Source organism: Acartia tonsa, chromosome 4, assembly GCF_053477335.1.
Source record: "Acartia tonsa isolate MP-2025a chromosome 4, ASM5347733v1, whole genome shotgun sequence".
Lineage (NCBI taxonomy): Eukaryota > Metazoa > Arthropoda > Copepoda > Calanoida > Acartiidae > Acartia > Acartia tonsa.
The window spans coordinates 23,816,400-23,836,462 of NC_137263.1; the positions used below are offsets into that span (position 1 = coordinate 23,816,400).

The 20,063-nt window shown below is 34.8% G+C and overlaps 4 protein-coding genes across 4 annotated transcripts in view; 2 read left to right on the forward strand and 2 right to left on the reverse strand.

Moving 5' to 3' along the window:
• LOC145315401 (peroxiredoxin-like 2A) overlaps positions 1-1,395 on the reverse strand; it is a 2,608-nt gene extending 1,213 nt beyond the window's left edge. Inside the window, 3 exon segments of the mRNA XM_080155383.1 lie at positions 258-451; positions 838-908; positions 1,239-1,395. Of these exon segments, the coding sequence (XP_080011509.1) occupies positions 258-451; positions 838-908; positions 1,239-1,330 (357 nt within the window). The 5' untranslated portion in view covers positions 1,331-1,395.
• Positions 1,396-5,022: 3,627 nt separating this feature from the next.
• UQCR-C2 (Ubiquinol-cytochrome c reductase core protein 2) lies at positions 5,023-10,274 on the reverse strand. The gene is made up of 8 exons (XM_080157058.1): positions 10,120-10,274; positions 9,467-9,721; positions 8,882-9,051; positions 8,292-8,439; positions 7,005-7,151; positions 6,483-6,609; positions 5,830-6,044; positions 5,023-5,279 (listed from the first exon to the last, which is right to left on the reverse strand). The coding sequence occupies exons 1-8, from the start codon at positions 10,216-10,218 to the stop codon at positions 5,115-5,117; spliced, it is 1,326 nt and encodes a 441-aa protein (XP_080013184.1). The 5' UTR covers positions 10,219-10,274; the 3' UTR covers positions 5,023-5,114.
• A 1,156-nt stretch (positions 10,275-11,430) lies between these two features.
• Positions 11,431-14,903, forward strand: LOC145316498 (ATP-binding cassette sub-family F member 3). Its single transcript, XM_080157061.1, has one exon. The coding sequence runs from the start codon at positions 12,379-12,381 to the stop codon at positions 14,515-14,517; it is 2,139 nt and encodes a 712-aa protein (XP_080013187.1). The 5' UTR covers positions 11,431-12,378; the 3' UTR covers positions 14,518-14,903.
• LOC145316499 (SCY1-like protein 2) lies at positions 14,903-19,559 on the forward strand. The gene is made up of 6 exons (XM_080157062.1): positions 14,903-14,993; positions 15,199-15,383; positions 15,749-16,799; positions 17,454-17,550; positions 18,007-18,120; positions 18,409-19,559. Exons 1-6 carry the CDS (start codon positions 14,906-14,908, stop codon positions 19,439-19,441), a joined length of 2,568 nt encoding a protein of 855 aa, XP_080013188.1. The 5' UTR covers positions 14,903-14,905; the 3' UTR covers positions 19,442-19,559.
• The last annotated feature ends 504 nt before the right edge of the window (positions 19,560-20,063 follow it).

The following is a 20,063-nucleotide window of genomic DNA, read 5'->3' on the forward strand; positions in this document are numbered from 1 at the left end:
ATGACAATCTGTTAAACAGTCCTTTCATATAACTTCCAACCCACAAACACAGAAAGAAAAAAAAATATTACAATTTGATTATTTTCATTTGACATATGCCCATATTTCTTAAGATTATCTGTATAAATAGAATCTACCAAACTAATAGATAAACTTTGCCAAGACATGCCAAACTTGATGGAAGAAGTGAAAACTATACGCCTTTTTAGAAAAAAGGCATAATAACAAATATATTAAACATTACAGGAAATAACTTATCCCTGAAATTCATGGGAGCCAAGCTTCTCATGAAGAACAGCCAACAGAGGAACATTGAGCTGGGCGAGCTCTGGCTCTAGTTTACTAAGAGCCAGGGCCTCGTCCCTGCACAGCTGTCATCCTGGCCGTCTTACAGCCATAACAACAGCTCCATGATCATGCCACAAGGCACGAGTTGATTCTACTGGACTGCCTGATCAACAAGGGCGTTAGAAAATGTATGATGAATATCTATTAGTTAGGAAATTCGTCAGGGAGGAAGGGGACATTGGGCTATAATCACACTAGTAACCAAAGTTTTATAAGAACATTTTCTGATTCGTTGGTTTAACAATTTTTGGGACTTATTAACTTTTGAATAGGTGGTTCCAAATGTTTCAACCACTAATTGTAATCTACAGAAGGGGTAATTTTGTGTATCATCAATGGTAATGTACATAAACTAATAGGCCATTGTCTTATCCCTTAATCCTAAAAAAATATATTGCAAAAAGAAAATTAGGATGCCAAACATAAAAAAAATTTTAATTGAAAACAAATACCCTAAATACTAAATGGCAACAATTTCTAATCCCTGACCTGAGGGAAGGGCAATAAGCTTAGCTGTTGCCAGGTAGCTCTCTGTTGCCTTCTCTTGGGGCATCAACCATCTGGACAATGCATAACATTTACACATAAATGATGTCTATGTTTTGAAATGTATAAAAATATATGTTAAGAGACAATTTTAGGGCAAGTAAGCTAGCTTAATAATAACATTTACGGCTTTTCGGCCAGTCAAAATAGCTTCTATTACAGACAGAACATAAAATAGAGTTACTGTTTAAAACAATGTACAAAGTTTAGTCTTAGAGTAGTAAAATATATTAATTGCAGGAAAGATATAGATAGAGAATTATCAATGAAAATGTTGTAATCAATGACTATAATTTTTCATAACATCTTTAGGACAAAGGTTTGATGAATAAAGTGGTACATGCCTAGATGGAAGGTTGGCATAGGCCAGAAATCCAGACAACGCACCCCCTACCAACCATTTCCATGATAGACCACTCATTACACTTAAGGACATAATGTTACTAAAAATACATTCTAGTCTAAAAAACAAATTTTTTTATAAGAATTTAATTGTAGGTAGGTATGAAGAAACTGGCGTTTATCTTTCCCTTTATAATAATCCCTTTACCAATATGGCTATAAAACCGATAAATATCCGCTGGATTAGAACTGACGTTCTTCACCCATAATGAAAAACCATAATATATATCAAATGAATACCACTTCTCTTAGTCCGGACCTTCGGCCCCTCGGGCCAAACACAACTGGTTCTAATCTTATCATTTTCATTTAGTATCCATAAAAAGCTGTCTTTATAACGATGCCATAAATAACTAGATTACTTACATATCTCAATTTAGTTATTATTTATTCTTTTTATGAAATAAAAAAATTAAATGGGTATTAGATCTATATTTAGTAACTTTCGAAGTCAAATAAATACTTTTCTATAAAAGTCTTTAAAAAAAAAACTTAAAAAATGAAAAACTGTCCACGCTGCAATATTATTATTTCCATAAAATCAACCACTCAACCTTGTATAAAAACTACATGTATGTATGTTGTATATATAAAAAACATGCCTTTGTACATTTTAAAAGAAGTTCATTAGTTTAGGAAGGTCTTTTTTTCAATTTATCACTAAAATTAACTATTTAATGAAATGGCATGAAACCAGGGTTTATTGTATGTTTTTTTGTTGTATTATTATCCCTTTCTTTCTTGCGTGGACAGAAAATAATTTTTGTTGTTGTGTGTAATTCGGATAACAGCCGCACTTACCAAGCTGCCTCCCTCCATTCAGGACTGAGTACCATAGACATAATAATATATAGATTATAGATACATATATTCAAATTTTGATATATTATCACATGGATCTTACACAAGATATTCATGTTCTCTAATGAAGTGGAACTTTCAGAGGGTTAAAATAACGATCTCCCCTTTACTACACCAACTTCCCTCCTACAGAATAAACGAATTAAATAATAAGAGTTTCAAGTTAGCAAGATAAATTAAAGACAATTTTTCTCCTGTCATAATATCCACGTATATTCTACATTCATTTGGATATAGGATATAACTTTGATTTCGAATACATTTAAAGGAACCCTGCAAGAAATACCCCGCTTTAACTGCTTAAAGCCTGCCATGAGTAGACCCAATACCCAAAATTTTAAGCCTCCAGCTTCAATAACAAAAAAGTTACAGACTTTTCAAAATGATTCTTATAGTACAATGAAAATTTTGAAAGATTTTCATTGTACTGGGTCTACTCGTGGCAGTCTTTCAGCAGTTTAAGCAGTATATTTCTTGCAGGGTTCCTTTAATTTTACAATTTACATTTGCTTGACAAATAGTTTATTTTTTTTTACAGTGTAAAGATAGATTAAATAATTCACGTTTTCAAAATAATAAATTAAATCAATTGAAAAAAATAGGTAAATATTGCAAGAAAAGGAGAACATTACCTATTGTATGAAATATGCTTTTCTATTCGTTATAAAGTAGAAATATTTTAAGAATTAAATTAAATTAATTTTATCATCCCCCTGCGAAAAAGCCGTTTTGTTTACATATATTTCTGTTAGATTCCTCATAACATTTGACATTAATTAAAACCAAATAAGAGTTATTTATTGCATCGTTTTATTGACAGCTTTCCGCGGATATGAAAAATCATATGATTAAAACCAGCTTTCTAAAATTGGACTGATTTTATGATTTTGATTTAAAAATTCGTAGAAAATTGTCTGTAATATGATGCTATGCATTCTATAGCTGAGAACCGGTCCTGATCCAGTGGATATTAATCGGTTTGGAAGCTATAGTGGAATATACACAATTAAAAATTATACATTTAATCCACATTACTTAAAAGGGGATCTATATTTAAATTACTCTATGCCGAACAGCATGATGATAGCTGCGTCATTTAGTATAAAGAACTCAATAATATTCTATAAACTAAAAATATAATATGCTTTTATAATCTTATTTAATCTTTCTACTTTGAAAGATAAATAAAATGTGTTTAATTTAATTAAAAAACTATTTCAATTGGGGAAAATACTAAAAAATATTCTTTAACATATTCCAGTGGGCCACGCAATACGCATGCGTCAAGAGAAAATGGGCCTGGCAACACAAGAAGTAAAGTTTTTATACAAGGACAGGGAAATAATGACAAACCTTTGAAATTTTTTTATAGATATTAAAAGCCGCTTAAAAAAAGCCAGACTATCATAGATTTGTTATGCTTAATTATGGTTCATAATGAAGGGATTATTGGCAAAAAGTTTCATCCGTGCAACTTTTGTAGGATCAGAGAAAATCTGTCATAAAAAGTAAAAACAGCTAAAAAGCTCCTTAAAAGCAGTCCGACTTCCACGGTTTCATACTTAATTATGCTCCATATTGATGGGAATGATGACAAGAAGTTTCAGCCTTATATCTTTTACAGGAGCCGAGAAAATCTGTTGCAAAAGTAAAAGCGGCTAAAAAGCTGTCCAAAAGCAGTCAGACTTTAACGGATGTTTTATACTTAATTATGCTCCATATTGATGGAAATGTTGACAAGAAGTTTCAGCCTTCTATCTTTAATAGGAGCCGAGAAAATCACGTTTCCTCCTTTTTGTCTAACAGACGGACGGACATTTCGAATTAGAGTAGCTTCGCTACTAGAAATACGATAATAGTTCGGTATTTTCTCATCTTTCATGTGTATAATATTCTTGTTTTTGGATATTGTGAAACAACTTATGTGTATGACATTGTGTTCTTCGCTACATTTTAATATTGTCATTTAATATTGCATATATTTAAAATAAATTAAATTTTCTACCACGTAGTTTTTAAAATATCATGACTTGAAAATTGTCTTTTTGTGAAATATGCAATTTAAGAAGACGATTTTCAAGTCTTGATATTTTAAAAACTACGTGGTAAAAAATTGAAGTTCTTTAAAATATATGCCATATAAATTAACCATTTAACCAGGATAAAATATGCGGTTCACTAAATTAAGTTCAAATGCATTTCGTGAAACTACCACTTTTATGATTATTATTTACGATATGTGGAAAATTGTCTGTATTACGACGCTGCTATACATGATTTTTCAGTATTTTTGAGAACCAGTTCTAATCCACCGGATATTAATCGGTTTCGAAGCCCTACTGGAAAAAGAATTGAATTCTTGTCCTTTTTTGTGGGGGGGGGGGGGGGGGGGTAAAGAAATCAAAAAAATCACGTCCAAACATTCCCTCAAATTTCAACGATAGGAAAAACAGAATTTTGCTATGGAACGAAATAGGATTTAGATGAAATTCGTGGAAAACTGGATACACGGACAAAAAAAGTAAACGTCAAGGAATTTATGAATATATGTGACGAAACTATTCAATATGTTCTTTTGGATTTACTGTACTGTAGGCAAAACTCACATTTATTTTGTCTTTTTTCTTTAATTTTTTATTCTTTTTTCATTTAACAGATCTGAAATTAAAATATGAATTATTTCAATATTATGTCTCAAACTTACTGTTTTTATTTTATTTTATTAGGTAGGTACTTTAGATAACAAAAAAATCTAATAACCAGAAACACTATTTCAAATTCCTCGTTTTTCTAATATAAAAATGATTAAATAAATAAAAGTTATTAAATAGAAGTAACATATATTCCGGCCATTTCAGTTTTCAAAAAAAAAAACATTAAAAGTCAACTATCCACCAACAAGCTAAGTTTTTATAAATATTTCATTTATTGTAATATTATTTTAATTAATTATTAATCTATAGACTGTCAACATATGGGCAGGTGGAAAGGTTTCCGACGGCGCCCATGGCGAGCTTGCTGGAGCTCAACTTCTTGGCGGCAGCCTGAACATCAGCAAGACCAACACCGTTTACTAATTCTGGGATCTTCTCAGCCTGGATTACGTCACCAGCCAACAACACCTAAAAAATGATTATGAAAACTTAAAATTCTAGGAAATTTTAAAAATCATACTCTTGACTTAAATAAAGTAGCGAAGGATCTGAATCCTCTTTACAGGGTAGCTTCTCCTGGGAAGGTTTAAAACTATTTTGAGGAAGGGTACCACCACCCTACCAAGAGAAATCGTCCCATGAAAAAATTACCTCCCTCCCAAACAGATTTGCATGGAAAATAAAATTTAACTTTATTTAGGGCCATGAAACCTATTGAATTTTAAACAAGAACCGCTCCAAGTGAGAATGTAAGGAAGACTTTACATAAAGACTGGAGGGCAAGCACTTTGTGATCTCCTATTATGTAAAGTGACAAAGTTTTTTTTGTCTGAAACTTAGGAGTTTAATAACTACTGAACTGATTGAGTTCTCCTTTCAAAGGAACTTTACATAGGTTCCTTTATGGTTTTAGACTAATTCTTATTGCCCTCTTTCTTAACTCTTTTAATGCATAGCCCCTAGATGACAGGGCCTCAGCTGCCAGTTAACAAAAAAAAGTAGATGAGCGTTTTCTGACCTGTGAACCAATATCCTCTAGGAGGGTGGCAGGAGAGCCCTGCATCTCCATAACATCAACAATTAAGTTCTTCTTGGCGGCAGCCACATCAGCCTCTGTCACGCTGATGGAGCGGATGGCAGCAGCCACAGCACCTGTCACCTTGCCAGCAGCACTGCCCTCAGCAACAATCATGGCGCCCAAGAGACCGGCGTCACTGTACATTGGTCCAATAGCTGAAAAACAGTGCAACTTTTTTACAACAAAATATTCAAAGTAAAAAGAATTATTAATGATTCATCTTATTTATTATTTATATTTTTAATTGCCAAAAAAAGTTGCGATCAATAAAGATTTTTTTCTCACAATATCCAACCTTTCCTGACTTTTGGCATGAAAAAAAAATTGTAAACGTTGGAATATCCTAATAATAAAGCAAAAGGATCTCTCTATGTGTGTACCGAAGGATCGCTAACCACTGAACCGAAATGGTTCTCCTTAACAGGGTAGCTTCTCATAGGCCCAGAGAAAGTTTAATTATTTTGGTGGAAGGTACCACCACCCTCCAACGAGAAATCGCCCCTAAGAAAAAAAAATTGGGGGGGGGGTCGACTTAAGGGCCCCCTGAGGCCTCTAGAAAAGTAGCCTAGCAAATAAATAAAATAAAAAATTACCTCCAACAGCAAAGTTTCCAGCAGAGGCGGCGGAAGCAGCCTTAGCCAGCTTGCCCTGTCCAGTTCCACGCTTTACATGAGGTCCAGATCCAAGGACACGCTGCAAAAGCATGGCAGCCAAAGCTTCCTACAAATATGTCAATTTAAAGTTAAGACTACAAATGAGATTAATTTTGATGAAAACTCAGGCCTTTTTATAGACAGACATTATATCAAACACATGCAAAATATATGACGCTATTTTCATCTGTAAATGAAAATTTTTTTCTAAAAAATCTATGATATATCGGCGATTAATAATTTTTCATTTAACATTTATTTTAGAAAATATTTGAATAAAAAGCATAGGTGTTTATTCTGCATGAAATCCCCGGCTAAAGGGGGAGGGGGATTTTCCCTCCCGAAAATGAAAAAATAAAGATACAATTTTTCCACTTTTCTCCCTCCTCAGGGTAAAATCTAGGGGGGAGCAGCCGGAGAAAGAAAATGTGCAGAATATACACAATTAAATAAAAAGTTAACCTTTACAGAGGTAGCTCCAGGAGCAGCTGCAGCCAGAGCAATGTAGGCCAGACCACCTCCAGTCTCACGTCTCTCCTCTCCACCAGAGAACTTAGAGGCCAGGGCAGTGGATCCGGCTCCAGTCTCAAGGTGCAACAGCTCGCCGTACTAAGAAATAAAAAAGATTTATTATACAGAGAAGAATAGAATATCAACTTAGCCAGTATGGATTATTTTCCTAACGTTAAGTATTTTAACCAGGGATCTAAAGGAATGAGACAATGGCCACTAAATTCATTGATACGTCTCCAATGATGATACACAAAAATATCACTTCAAAAGATTACACTTAGTGATTTAACGTTTGGACACTCATCTTGATAAATCGACAAATCAAAGTTTAAAAAGTCCTAAGTTGGGTTCAGCGGTTAGCGAGATACTTCGGTACAGACGGACATACACCCTGTTACTTTTTTTTACATATGATCTTTAATATGCAGTGGCGTGCACAGCGATTTACACCAGGGGGTTGTGAAACCATTATGAGTGGGAGGGGGGGGGGGGGGGGGGGAAGAAAGAAGCCCTTCTAAATTACAAATTTAAGGGGTGTGTGTTAAGGCGGGTTGATTTTTAACTTTTTTGGAATTTCACATTTTTTCACATTGACAAGGGTTTCTGGGCCAATAAAAATGAAATTTGAAAGAGGTTTTTTTAAAATCCTAAAACAACGGGCGCGCGGGGGTTATAAAATGTGCCCACCCCCTTATAAAATCAAAAATTGAAATTCCTTCAAACACAGGCATGTTGCATATCAAAATGACCGCATTGAAATGCTGATTACAGATCTAAAAACCGTTTTAGAAAATATTGATTCAGTCTGAAATGATTTTCAAATAACCTACCAAAATGAACAATTTTGACTAAATCAGCCTTGTAAGGTACTTTAATGAGCTCTTATTCGAACTAGGAGCAATACTTTTCAAAACGGTTTTCAGATTCATAATCAGCATTTCAATGCGGTCATTTTGATATGCAACATGCCTGTGTTTGAAGGAATTTCAATTTTTGGTTTTATAAGGGGGTGGGCACTTTTTATTCCCCCCCGCGCGCTCGTTGTTTTTGGATTAAAAAAACCTGTTTCAAGTTTCACAGGGTTTTATATAGGCCCAGTAACCCCTGCCAATGTGAAATTCCAAAAAAGTTGGAAATCAACCAGCCTTTGTGTGTGTTGAATCTCCCTACACCCCTCTACCAACCGTTTGTGCGTTCGTTTACTATATACGGATACTTTATAAAAATAAGCATTACCTGTGCAAGAACGGCATGGGGGATATTAATGCCAACCAGAGCTGTTTTCTCAGTTGTAAAGTTCTTTGTAACAAACTGCTGCATAGTGTCGGTATTGTGGGAACCAATTTTGTGGGCGGGGCAGTACAGGGAGTTGCCGAGGCCAGTTCTAAACAATGAAATGTAATCATAGAAGTCGAATAATTGGAGGGAGGTATAAATCAAATAAATCCATCACTACAAGCAATGTCCACACGAAATAGCGTGTACCTGCATGAATGATGATTTTACTAGATTTTCTTTAAATATTTTTTTTTTTTTCTACGTTGGTATACAAACTTTAACTGGCTAAGATTTAGTGTGCAAAATATTTTTATACATATGTATGTTGAATCCATGTGATTTTAAAATGTATTCATTAAATCCTATATTATACAAAAGTAAGGTTTTTGAATGAAGCTAAAGATCTCAGTTACTGCTGGTGCGAATTGATTGTACTTTTCAGGGAAGCTTTATAAATGTCTTTGGGTGGTTTTAGGCTATTTTGCTAGCTTTCTTCGCCCTCCCCTACAGGCTAGGGGCGAAGCAACTAGTAAGATAAAATTCAATACCTAAAAGCAGCAGCGTGAAGAAGCTCCATGGCCTCTGTGCCAGGAGCCTTGTTGTCAACCTCCAGCTTCAGCCTGTACACGTTATCTCCCAACTCCCAGGGCTTGAATGCCTGATTGCTTACAACATCGGTCAAATACTCTCCGGCAAGGTCAGAGTTGTCTCTTGTTACCTTAATATTATTGTTTCATGCTTTAACTTGATCACTTTTCAATCTATTAATATATTTGCGGCTACGCCCCTAGAGGCCTCTAAGATCATGTAAAATGTTTTCTTAAAAACCTACGATAAGATCAACTGTTTACCAAAAATTATTCTATCGCCACCAGATGGGGTTAGTTGTTTTTTTGGGGATTATTGCGATTTAGCTTGGGGGGATGGTGGTACCCTCCCCTAAATTGTTATAAACCTTCCCAGGGCCTTTAAGAAGTTACCTTGTAAAGGAAAACCATATTGGTTCAGCAGTTAGCGAGATACTTTGGTACACACAGACAGACAGAGATCCTTCAACTTTTTTATAATAATTAAGTTATTAACATAATAAAGACTATTTGCTTCATGACATGAAGCACATGAACTATAAATACCTGAATAGAGTACAGAGTGTGTTCTCTACCCTGAGTGCATACAAGACCACTACCAGCCTGCTGCAGGCTTCTGGTGATATTGAAGGCGGAGTGGTTCTTGGTGGCCAGACCAGCGCAGATCCTCAGCATGTGAGAGACACCGGTATTCTCGTAGGTCTCATTGCGAGCTCCTGCCTTAACAACAACGCCCAGAGAGGCCACGGGGCCGTGGTTCTCCACAGAAGCTACCGTCACTCCATTCTTCAAGGTGGAAACCTAAATTACAAAAATATTGGTTAATTTTGACAATAACTGAATCAATAAATATAATAATAATAGATCAAATTGGCATTGGAAAGAAGTTAAGCGGGTGATTTAGTTGTTTCGGACTATACTGTATCTAATAATCTATACCAGTAAGGAAGAAATTAGAAAGCGTAGCAACTATATAATCATTCACAGATAGAACGTGAGTCCATCTATTTATCGGTCAGAAACAATAATCCCAGTACAACAAGGTACAATATTTTAAGCGAAGCATATCTATAATTAATTCAGTACTTAAATAGTAAGCTTACCCTCTATCATGGAATATTCTAATAAAAAGGCCAAAACTATCCGAAAATAGTCAGAATTTACCCATGTATATTGTTTCTAAACTAAATCTTTTTTACCTTTAAAGGCTCGGGTTTCAGAACAACATGTTCTGTCTTGGCAACAGCTTGAGCGCTGAAGTTTCTGAGACCAGGGGAGCTGACAAAACGAGATGCCATATTGCAACACTCTGAAATAATTTATTCGTTTATAAAATAGGCCTTCAATCATATGTCAAGATTAGACTATGTTGTATCAAATTAAATTGAAGAAAGCTAGTTTAACCAAATATATTTATGAACTTATCAATATCGTATTTGGTTTTATAGTTTTCAAAAATGAATATATTTAGGAAGAGGTACTAAAAAAACTAACTATGCAATTTGGATTGTTCTGCTGATAACTTTAAAGCAACAATTGCAAATTTATACAATTTTTCGATTAGATGAATATATCTTTGTGTAAATTATACCATGAATTAATTTAATAATTAAGACTAACAGACTTTTCAATTTTTATTTTAGGGTATTTATACTGTCTAGATCTGTACTAATCGACGAGAAAAAGATTTAGGGTCAAACGGTATTAGGGAAGTAATTAAACTTCTAGGAGCACAAATAAAAAACCTTTAGGATAGATTTCAATCCAATATAGCTGTGTTTTGTAATGTATAATCGATCACCACATCATTTTTAGGTCTTTTTTAAGGATAAAAGATTTTAAAATCATCGACAATCTGATTTTTTTTACAATTTCGCTCCAAAGCAATTTTCACACACAGAATAACCTTATTAAGCATCAAAAAGGATGCATAAAATGTAAAACTAACAATAAAAGTACTAAAAATTCATAGCTAACTAAAGCCAGCTATCATCTATGGCTGAATATCCCATGAAAGATGAAGAAAGTCCGTGATCAGCTGATCTAAAATTTTCAGTAAATTGGGCCTCGCAACACATTTTCCCTCATTTTTCTCTGTATAGTTTTTCCCTACATATTTTTTCTTTAAGGAGTTTTCTCATCGCAAATTTAATTACCATTAAATTGCATTACCTTGTAACTCATTATTTTAATAAGACAAATACGTAATGAAAACTAAAAAAGTATTCAATTGAGTACATTTTCTTTATCTTAGAAAAAAAATATTAAAAAAGAAATTTGAAGAAAAAAAACGTAAAATCAACCTTATTTAATTGTTTTATTTGATGACTAATTGAAAAATTTTTGTAAACATTTTTAAAAAAATCTTATTTTATATTATAAAACAATTCTAAAGTTTACCTATATTTCACAAAAAGATATATTTTATATATATATATTAAAAGGTACTTTTCCCATTACATGACGCGTTACAACCACACCGCGGCATCAAGCGCTTAACTTGTTGATGCAATCTTTTTGTGCTTAAAATATTGAGAAAAAAATACATTTTTGCTTATATAACATAAATTATTATGATTTTTATTCAAAAAGCTTTAGATATTAATTGAAATGGTAGAAATTTTGTATATATGATATCATTAAAAGCCTCAAAAGTGACCATAATAATAAAGGTACTTCTATTACCATAATAAATCCATATGTTTCTAACCTGCCCGGTATAAAGTCTAATAATATTAATAATAAAAAGTTTTTAGGACAAGCTAAACATTTTACTCATTTAATGAAAGTAATCTAAATGGATAAAGACAAATAAATCCACAAAATTACCCCTTCTGTAGTGTTTGAAACGGTTGAACACTCAACATAATAAACCAACCAATCAAATTCACTTCAGTCCCTAAAGTTGTCAAGCCAACGAATAAGAAACGTTGTTATAAAACTTTTGGGGCTACTAATATTTGTAATAAGACAAAAGATTGACATTTAAAAATCAAATTAAACAAAAGAGATTATATATAAAAGTATAAAAACTTACTAAAAATCAATTTCCTACATGAATTTAAATGATTATAGTATTCTTTACCCTTAATTTTTCCGCCACTTTAATCAACAGTTAGATTCTATCCTATTCTGTGTTCATATTAAATACATCTAGCTTAACTAATCTAATTATGTTATGTTTATATCATATTTTTTTCTACAATTATACATTTTCATTTTGCTTGTGGATATTCCTTCTGTGACTTCTTAAAAGAAATTAAATGATGGACAATGACTAAATAATTCACCACTTAACTATGTTAAACAAAATTATTCTTCATTATGAAGATTAAAAGTAGATAAAAGATAGATTAGATTAATATTGTCCCCTTATATATTCATTTAAAGTTTAAACCTTTATATTTGCGTTTTATCGTGTAATCTATATTTCAGATTTTGAAGTGAAAATCGTCAAAATGTCAGCCAGTAGTAAGCTGATACTCAAATCGTTTCCCAACATAAACAACGACATATCCGAATATGTTGAAAGTGTGCTGGAAACCTCAGCTGATGAGTTTGAAAACGTTGACGATGTGTATGAAGCAATTGGCGAGGTCCTACTCGAGGTGGAAGTAGATAAAAGCGAAGATGATATTCGCGACATCTGCCAAAAGCTTCTTGATATCTTAAAGCCCGAGCATGAACAGACCAAGACGACAAACGGTGGCCTGCATAGGATGTTAAACGCCCCAATTCAGTTAAATGATTTAGTGTCAGAAAATACTGCAGAGGATGTAAATGATCCTAATAGCATTTGGATGAAAAATGCTGACGATATCAATAGAAATGTTAACACTAAAGCGGTTGAGCGGGCAGAAGAGTTGGCCAAAAAGAAACAGGATAAAAGAGATATGAAAGAAACAAAACCTGTGAATAACTATCGACAGGTCGAGGCCACGGCCAGTCAGGTCATTAGTAAGAAAGATACCCGTGCTGAGGCTTCTGGAAATAACAACTCTAGGGACATTTTCATTGAAAACTTTGATATTTGTTACGGAGAGAAGGTTCTTATTCAAGGTGCAAATGTTTCATTTGTTTATGGAAGAAGATATGGCTTTGTTGGACGTAACGGTTTGGGTAAGACTACTGTGTTGAAAATGATATCTACCAAACAGCTTTTCATACCCAGCCACATTACAGTGCTTCATGTGGAGCAAGAGGTTGTTGGAGATGAAACTCGAGCCATTGATTCTGTCCTGGAAAGTGATACTGTCCGTGTAAATCTTTTGGATGAAGAAAAAGAGTTGCAACGGAGATTGAACGAAAACGACGACCCAACTGGAGAGGCTGGCACTCGACTGAATTCAGTTTATTCAGAACTTGAAGCTATCGACGCGGCCAAAGCTCCAGCTCGTGCAGCCGTCATCCTAAATGGTCTAGGCTTTACTCCAGAGATGCAGGAGAGGGCAACCAAAACATTCTCTGGTGGATGGAGAATGAGAATAGCTTTAGCCAGGGCACTCTTCTCCAAGCCTGACTTGCTGTTACTTGACGAACCTACAAACATGTTAGATATGCAGGCCATTATATGGCTTGAAAGGTACATGCAGACCTGGCAGTCTACCGCTCTTGTCGTTTCTCACGACCGTAATTTCCTTGATGAAATCTGCACAGATATTCTGCATCTTAACTCTCAAAAGATTACATGTTACCGTGGCAACTATTCTGAGTTCTATAATACAATGGTTGAAAAGTTGAAGGCACAACAGAAAGAGTATGAAAGCCAGATGGAGTACAGAGCACACGTCCAAGAGTTCATAGACAAATTTAGGTACAATGCTAAAAGAGCCTCTATGGTTCAGTCTAGGATCAAAATGTTGGAAAAGCTGCCAAAGTTAGAGCCCGTCATTGTTGAAGGAACTGTAACTCTTAAATTTCCAGAGGTTGACAAGCTACAGCCTCCTATCCTAGTTCTTAGCGAGGTTGCTTTCAAGTACGAGGGAACAGACAGAACCATATTCAGGAATGTTGATTTGTCCGCCACGATGGAGTCTCGTATCTGTATTGTCGGAGAAAACGGAGCTGGTAAGTCTACACTGCTGAAAATCATCATGGACAAGTTGACCCCCACCAGTGGAACAAGGAGCGTGCACAGGAATCTTAAGTTTGGCTACTTTACTCAGCATTTTGTGGACCAGCTTGATATGTCTGTCAGCCCTATTGAAATCATGGCCAAGGAGTTTCCAGGTTTGAAGGGTGAAGAGTACCGTCGCATGTTGGGAAAATTTGGAATCAGTGGAGATCTTGCCCTGCAACAGACAGAAAGTTTGTCCGGAGGACAAAAATCGCGCGTGGCATTTTCTATCCTGTGCGCGCACAATCCAAACTTCCTAATTCTTGACGAACCTACAAATCATCTTGACATTGAAACTATTGAAGCACTGGGCCATGCGCTCACCAAGTACAATGGAGGTGTTGTTCTTGTGTCTCACGACGAGCGTCTGTTGAAGATGGTCTGCCAGGAGCTGTGGGTGTGCAGCAAGGGTAAGGTGTACAGTCTGGACGGTGGACTTGATGCTTACAGAAAAATTGTTGAAATTGAGATGCAGCTTTAATATCTGTCATACTGTATTAACATTAGATTTAGGGAATATTTTCTTCTCATTTATAGAGAAACTTAACTTGGTTTATTGTAATCAATATTTTATAGAATTGTTTACTTTCATACCTATTTGTTTTGTAGTATTTTTTCACGTTTTTTATGATAATTTCTTTATTGTGAATTAAGTTCAATTAAAAAACCAAGCACTCATTCATCTAATATATTATTAATATTTCAATTTTTTATTGAATTTTTCTTATCCAGCCGGTTTAAATCTTGTTATGTATGATTGTTGGCTAGTCTTATCTTATTTTACAAGAGTTTAAATGGAAGATTTTTTTATGATACTTCTTTCTCTTTTGTATTGCAAGCAATAAGATTGTGTTATTATTTTCAGAATCATGGATATGTTTAATAAGATTAAATCTAGCTTGACCCCGTTGTCACAGACTGTCAGTAGTGCGCTTCAGGATACTGTTTACAGCACAGGTAAATATCCAATTTTTTTGTTTGTCTATTAAGATTTCGCAAACTTCTGAACCTATTGAATTTTGCCACCTTTTCTTCACATTTCCATATTTTGCTTCTCAAAGGCTACTTTCATGCTAGTGCTGTAACCCTTTTTTAAAATTTAGTAGCTTTAACTTTTAGTTGTGGTTTCTAATAGTGTCTTACTAAGCCTCCCTTTTTGTAGGCCAATTGATAAACGGTGTGATTCCTGGAAATCCTGTGACCAGAGAATATGAGATCAAAGAGAAAACTGGAACAGCAGGTCCTGGTCTACTCTGGGTCATTTACTCTGCTGTTAAGAAAAGTAACGGCCAACAAGCATCTGTTTGGGTTCTTACTCGATTAGCCTTGGAAAAATATGATAAACAGGTAGAGAATTTTTCTGTAGCATCTAAATTATTCTTAATTTTGTAATGATGAGATGGGACATTTAACCTTAGGTCTTCTTTAAGCGTTTCTCAGAACCTGCTATTACAACCAACTCTTCGATTAATAGTCCTAACAGTGCATTGTTGGTTACCTCTTACTCTATCTAGCATCTGACATAAAAGCAGTAGTAACCATTTTTAAAGTCTTTAGTTAGATGCCCTACCTTACAACGTGTTTTCCCATTGATGCAAGTTATCTGTAATTGTAGCCCAACTTTCTAACATCTCTAATTTGCCAACCAGCCATTAATTTTAATGATATTACATCACATATCAATATATTTAATAACATCTCTTTTTTTCCAGGACAGAGAAACTATATGGGAGATGATGAAAAAAGGTGTGTCCCAACTAACTCGCCTTCGACACCCTGCCATTTTAACTGTTGAATATCCACTAGAGGAATCACGTGATTGTCTTGCTTTTGCTACAGAACCAGTGTTGGCAAGTCTTTCTAATCTAATAATACAAGAAAATATATCAAGCTCTGTGCCGAGTCATATTTTAAATTACAAGCTGGAACCTTTAGAGATTAAATATGGATTATTACAAGTTGCTGAAGGACTAACATTTCTTCACAACAGTGCTAGACTTTTGCATAGAAATATTTGTTTAGAATCAATAATAGTCAACAGCCAAGGTGCCTGGAAAATATCTGGATTTGAGTACAGTCTGGTGGGTAAGCCAGGTGTTCCTGGCCCCCTGACCTGGGATCCTCCTGAGTATGATCAGAGTGAACCTGCAGAATCCTATCCGCATCTAGATTACTCAGCTCCAGAGTTGGGGCTGCAGACAGGTACAATTACACCATCTGCAGATATGTTCTCATATGGAATGCTGGCCTATACAGTGCATAACAAGAAGACGCTATATCAGACTAATAGAAATTGGTCAGCGTATAAGCGACATGCTTTGGATTTAAGAACAATACCAGATGTAAAATTAAAGAGTGTTCCAGTAGAGCTGATTGAAACTGTAAAGATGTTATTATCTCGTTCTGCTGAGCTACGTCCCTCCCCAGAAGAAGTCCAACAGCTCAAATATTTTCAAGACATAGGAGTTCAAACCTTACAGAAACTAGACTCACAATTTCAACTTGACAACCTCCAAAAATCACATTTCTATAAGAGTTTATTAACAGTACTGCCACAACTACCCACGAGAGTGCTAGTGTGTAGGGTATATCCATGTCTAGCCAAGGAGTTTGTCAATGCTACAATGGTGCCTTTTCTATTGCCTGCTGTATTTAACATTATTGAACGAAGTAGCAAAGAAGAGTTTGCGAGCTCTATATTACAAAGTCTAAAGCCTGTTATGAAGTTAACAGAACCTGTTCAGATTTTATTGATTTTTATGCAGGAATGTTGAAATATTTAATAAATATAATTAATATTTTTTTTGCACATTATTTCAAGGATGTATATTCCGCATGGTATATCCCAACGGGGGGGGGGGGGGGTGGAATGGGAAATGTGCGGGGAGAAAAATGAAGAAATAAAGTTTACTGAAACATATGCTGAGCCATATGTATATTGTAAAATGTACATAATCAAATAGAGAAGAAAACTTGAATTAACTGAATGCATTTAGGGGGGGGGGGGGAAGGTTTGTAGGGGCGTCAAAGCTTTTAAATTTTTTTTTTTGGGGGGGGGAGGGGGTGTAATCTTTATTTCATAGAGGCATTTTTTTTTATTTAGGGGGGGGGGTCAAAAATTGAAAAACCCAAATTCATTTTGGGGGGGGGGGGGTAATCACCCCTTTACCCCCCCCCCCCCCTTGGACGTCTATGGGGGTTTGTATACTTTTCATATTTTTCTTTTTTTCCTTACCATGTTCAATTTCCCCTCATAGGGGGGTGGGGTTTAAAATATTCTTTGAAGAATGGGAAAAAATTAATCTTGTGCAGAATTATTTTTAAATAGCTTTATGGTAATACTTAGGTATTATTTATAAAGATTTACAATAACATTTGTAAGGTTAATCTAAACATTTCAACTAACAATAAACCATTAGAATATGAAAACACTGTTGGAGAAAACGCCAGTAAATGATCTAAGCTCTGACGTGCTGCCGATGCTGTACCGAGCACTGGACGGAGACGACCCTCAAATCCAGGAATAGATATAACCTAGAGACATACTCTCTAAATCAGCCAATAGGAGAATACTAAAGGTGCATTCGAGTCATCTTATTGGTTGAAACATTTTACAGATCTTGGTACCTACATAATTTTTATCATTTCCTTCGTATCATGGATCAGCTTCAAATTGTCCAATACCTTAGGATTGAGCTTTTCGTGGATAAATTAATTTGTGTATAAAATTCTTGCCTCGTATAATGTGAAGCATATGACTAAATATATAATAAATTAGGTATGTTGAATTTCTTAGAGTAATGTTAGGTTTGTAAAAAATATATCTTTAAGAAAATTTGTCGCAAATAATGTCACCCAAATCTCGTAGGTATATATTAAGTAAACAAAGGTTTAGGTCTGCAAAAAAATCCCTTTTTAAGTTTAACGAACAATGGAGTTCAATAGACCAGCAAGAAATATTATATCTATTGATCCAGGAGCTGTGCCTGACCATCCTGCCCCAGTTCTCCGACCGCCTGGACAGCTCTGTTCTCCGTAGCGGATTGCTGCCACGAATTCGTCGCCTCTGCTCCGGAACTAGGAATGGATGTAGAATTTTCGTGGATATTATGACAGGGGAAATTTTTTTTAGTCAATTTAGCTTGCTTTCGTCGAACTCCTTAATTAGTCTGATCGTTCTTCCTGTAGGAGGGGGGGGGGGTAAAGTGTTAGAAAGGGGGTGAATTGTTGTTCTAGCCCGCTGCAAGTTTCACTTTATTAAAAAATCCTGACGTCATTAAATTGAGTGATGCTGATTTTTTTAACGACTTGCATAGAGAACATGAAAATCTGGTGTAAGATCCAAGTAATAATATATCCATTGCACTAGGCTTCTCAGTGTTAGAGTCAACTGTTTGGTGTGTGTCGGCAAGATGTTGGAACATATGGATAAATGGCAAGTTATTGAAGAGGTTATTCCTATGATAACGCAGCTACCCTCCAGAGAACCTGCCATTGTTATGGCGACTGTTGGCATTTTTAAGATATCAATGAATAATCCAAAGATAGGATTGTCTAAAGAAGTCATGGCTAACAAAGTGTTGCCCTTTCTATTTCCAGTTTGTATTGAAAACAGTCTTTCTGTGGCACAATTTGATTCAGTCATGGAGCTGATCAAAGATATGACTAGAAGAGTTGAAACTGAACAGAGAAGTAGGCTGCAACAAATGAAAGTTTCTCAAGAAGAAACCAAAATTACAAATACTTCCACCGATATCTTTAATTCAAATTCTTCCAATTCCTTCTCAGGGTTTTCAACCGAACCTGCTGAATCTAAGAAAATAAATGATATATCTTCAACTACATCTACTTTGAGCTTGGAGGATAAACAACGTTTGTTCCGTGGACAAGAAGAGAAAAATAAAGATTCTATTTTTGGCCCACCATTGCAAAAGGATGTATTAGGTTCAACAAACTATAATAACAATAAAAATAATACTTCATCTTTGACATCAATAAAACCATTATCAACTCCAATGGCTCAAATTACACAAGGCCCATCTGTAAGCTTAATGACCCCATCAAGCAGTACCATGTCAGGTCTAAATATGTCTGCATCAAAATCATTCCACGACATGGGTTCAACCTTACAACCAAATTTTGGTATGAGTTCAAACTATGGTGCTCCAAGTAGTAATTTTAATATACTAAGTTCTTCCATGAATAACCTGGCCCGGCCAAATTTGAACGTGATGGGCGGCATGTACTCTAGTCTTCCTGTATCCAACCAACAAATGGTTGCACCGCGTCCTGTTCTGTCTCCAGGTGGAATCCTACAGCCAAGTAATACTCAAACACAGCCGTCCAGTAATTCAAATGCAACGAAGCAACTTTCAATGGCAGACATAAATGATTTGTTGAGTTAAAAAAAATTAATGAATAAATTTACAAAGTAAGTATACCAGCACAGAAAACTTCTAAGAACATGATTAATATATATTGAAAATGCTGTCTTAAAATTTCTTAAACTCATTTTTTGAAAAATTTTGAACAATTAATTGAAATATAAAGTTTGAGGGAGAAAATGCCACTTTTCACATCCAACCGAAAGGAAATCCGCCTTAAAATATTTAAAGTTCTGTGACTTTTCATGGCAGTTCCTTAAATGTAGTACAATTTGGAATTGTTAAAAATAAGGAGCTGTAACTATAGCCTCCGTCTGTGTTAAGTTCCTTTGGTTTGGTTTTAAAAGATACACTTTCGCCTTTACCTTTTTTTTAAATATTTAATTCAAATTCAAAAGTTATTACTTAATTTTTTATGTTGTATACCTAGTTTTTTTATTGTAACATCTCTAATTTGAACCAAATATGACAAAATAATTTTTTTGTACTGTAGTATAGCAAAATAAACTTTTTCTTGTTGCAATCACTAACAGATACCTATAAGTATATTTTCACTATTACAAAAAAAGTTTGGTCAAAAAAAGGCCATAAAAAAAGTTATTTTTTTGCATAATTATAATTTACAATCAACCTGTAATTAACA

What these genes read in the sequence shown, in the direction of transcription:
- UQCR-C2 (XM_080157058.1), bottom strand. Translation starts at nt 10,218, where the DNA reads ATGGCATCTCGTTTTGTCAGCTCCCCTGGTCTCAGAAACTTCAGCGCT. An exon ending in CTGGAGCTACCTCTGTAAAG is followed by an intron (nt 6,610 to 7,004) that starts GTTAACTTTTTA and finishes ACATATTTGTAG; the next exon opens with GAAGCTTTGGCTGCCATGCT. An exon ending in TAGAGGATATTGGTTCACAG is followed by an intron (nt 5,280 to 5,829) that starts GTCAGAAAACGC and finishes ATCATTTTTTAG; the next exon opens with GTGTTGTTGGCTGGTGACGT.
- LOC145316498 (XM_080157061.1), top strand. Translation starts at nt 12,379, where the DNA reads ATGTCAGCCAGTAGTAAGCTGATACTCAAATCGTTTCCCAACATAAAC.
- LOC145316499 (XM_080157062.1), top strand. Translation starts at nt 14,906, where the DNA reads ATGGATATGTTTAATAAGATTAAATCTAGCTTGACCCCGTTGTCACAG. An exon ending in GGATACTGTTTACAGCACAG is followed by an intron (nt 14,994 to 15,198) that starts GTAAATATCCAA and finishes CCCTTTTTGTAG; the next exon opens with GCCAATTGATAAACGGTGTG. An exon ending in GATTTTATTGATTTTTATGC is followed by an intron (nt 16,800 to 17,453) that starts AGGAATGTTGAA and finishes CAATAAACCATT; the next exon opens with AGAATATGAAAACACTGTTG.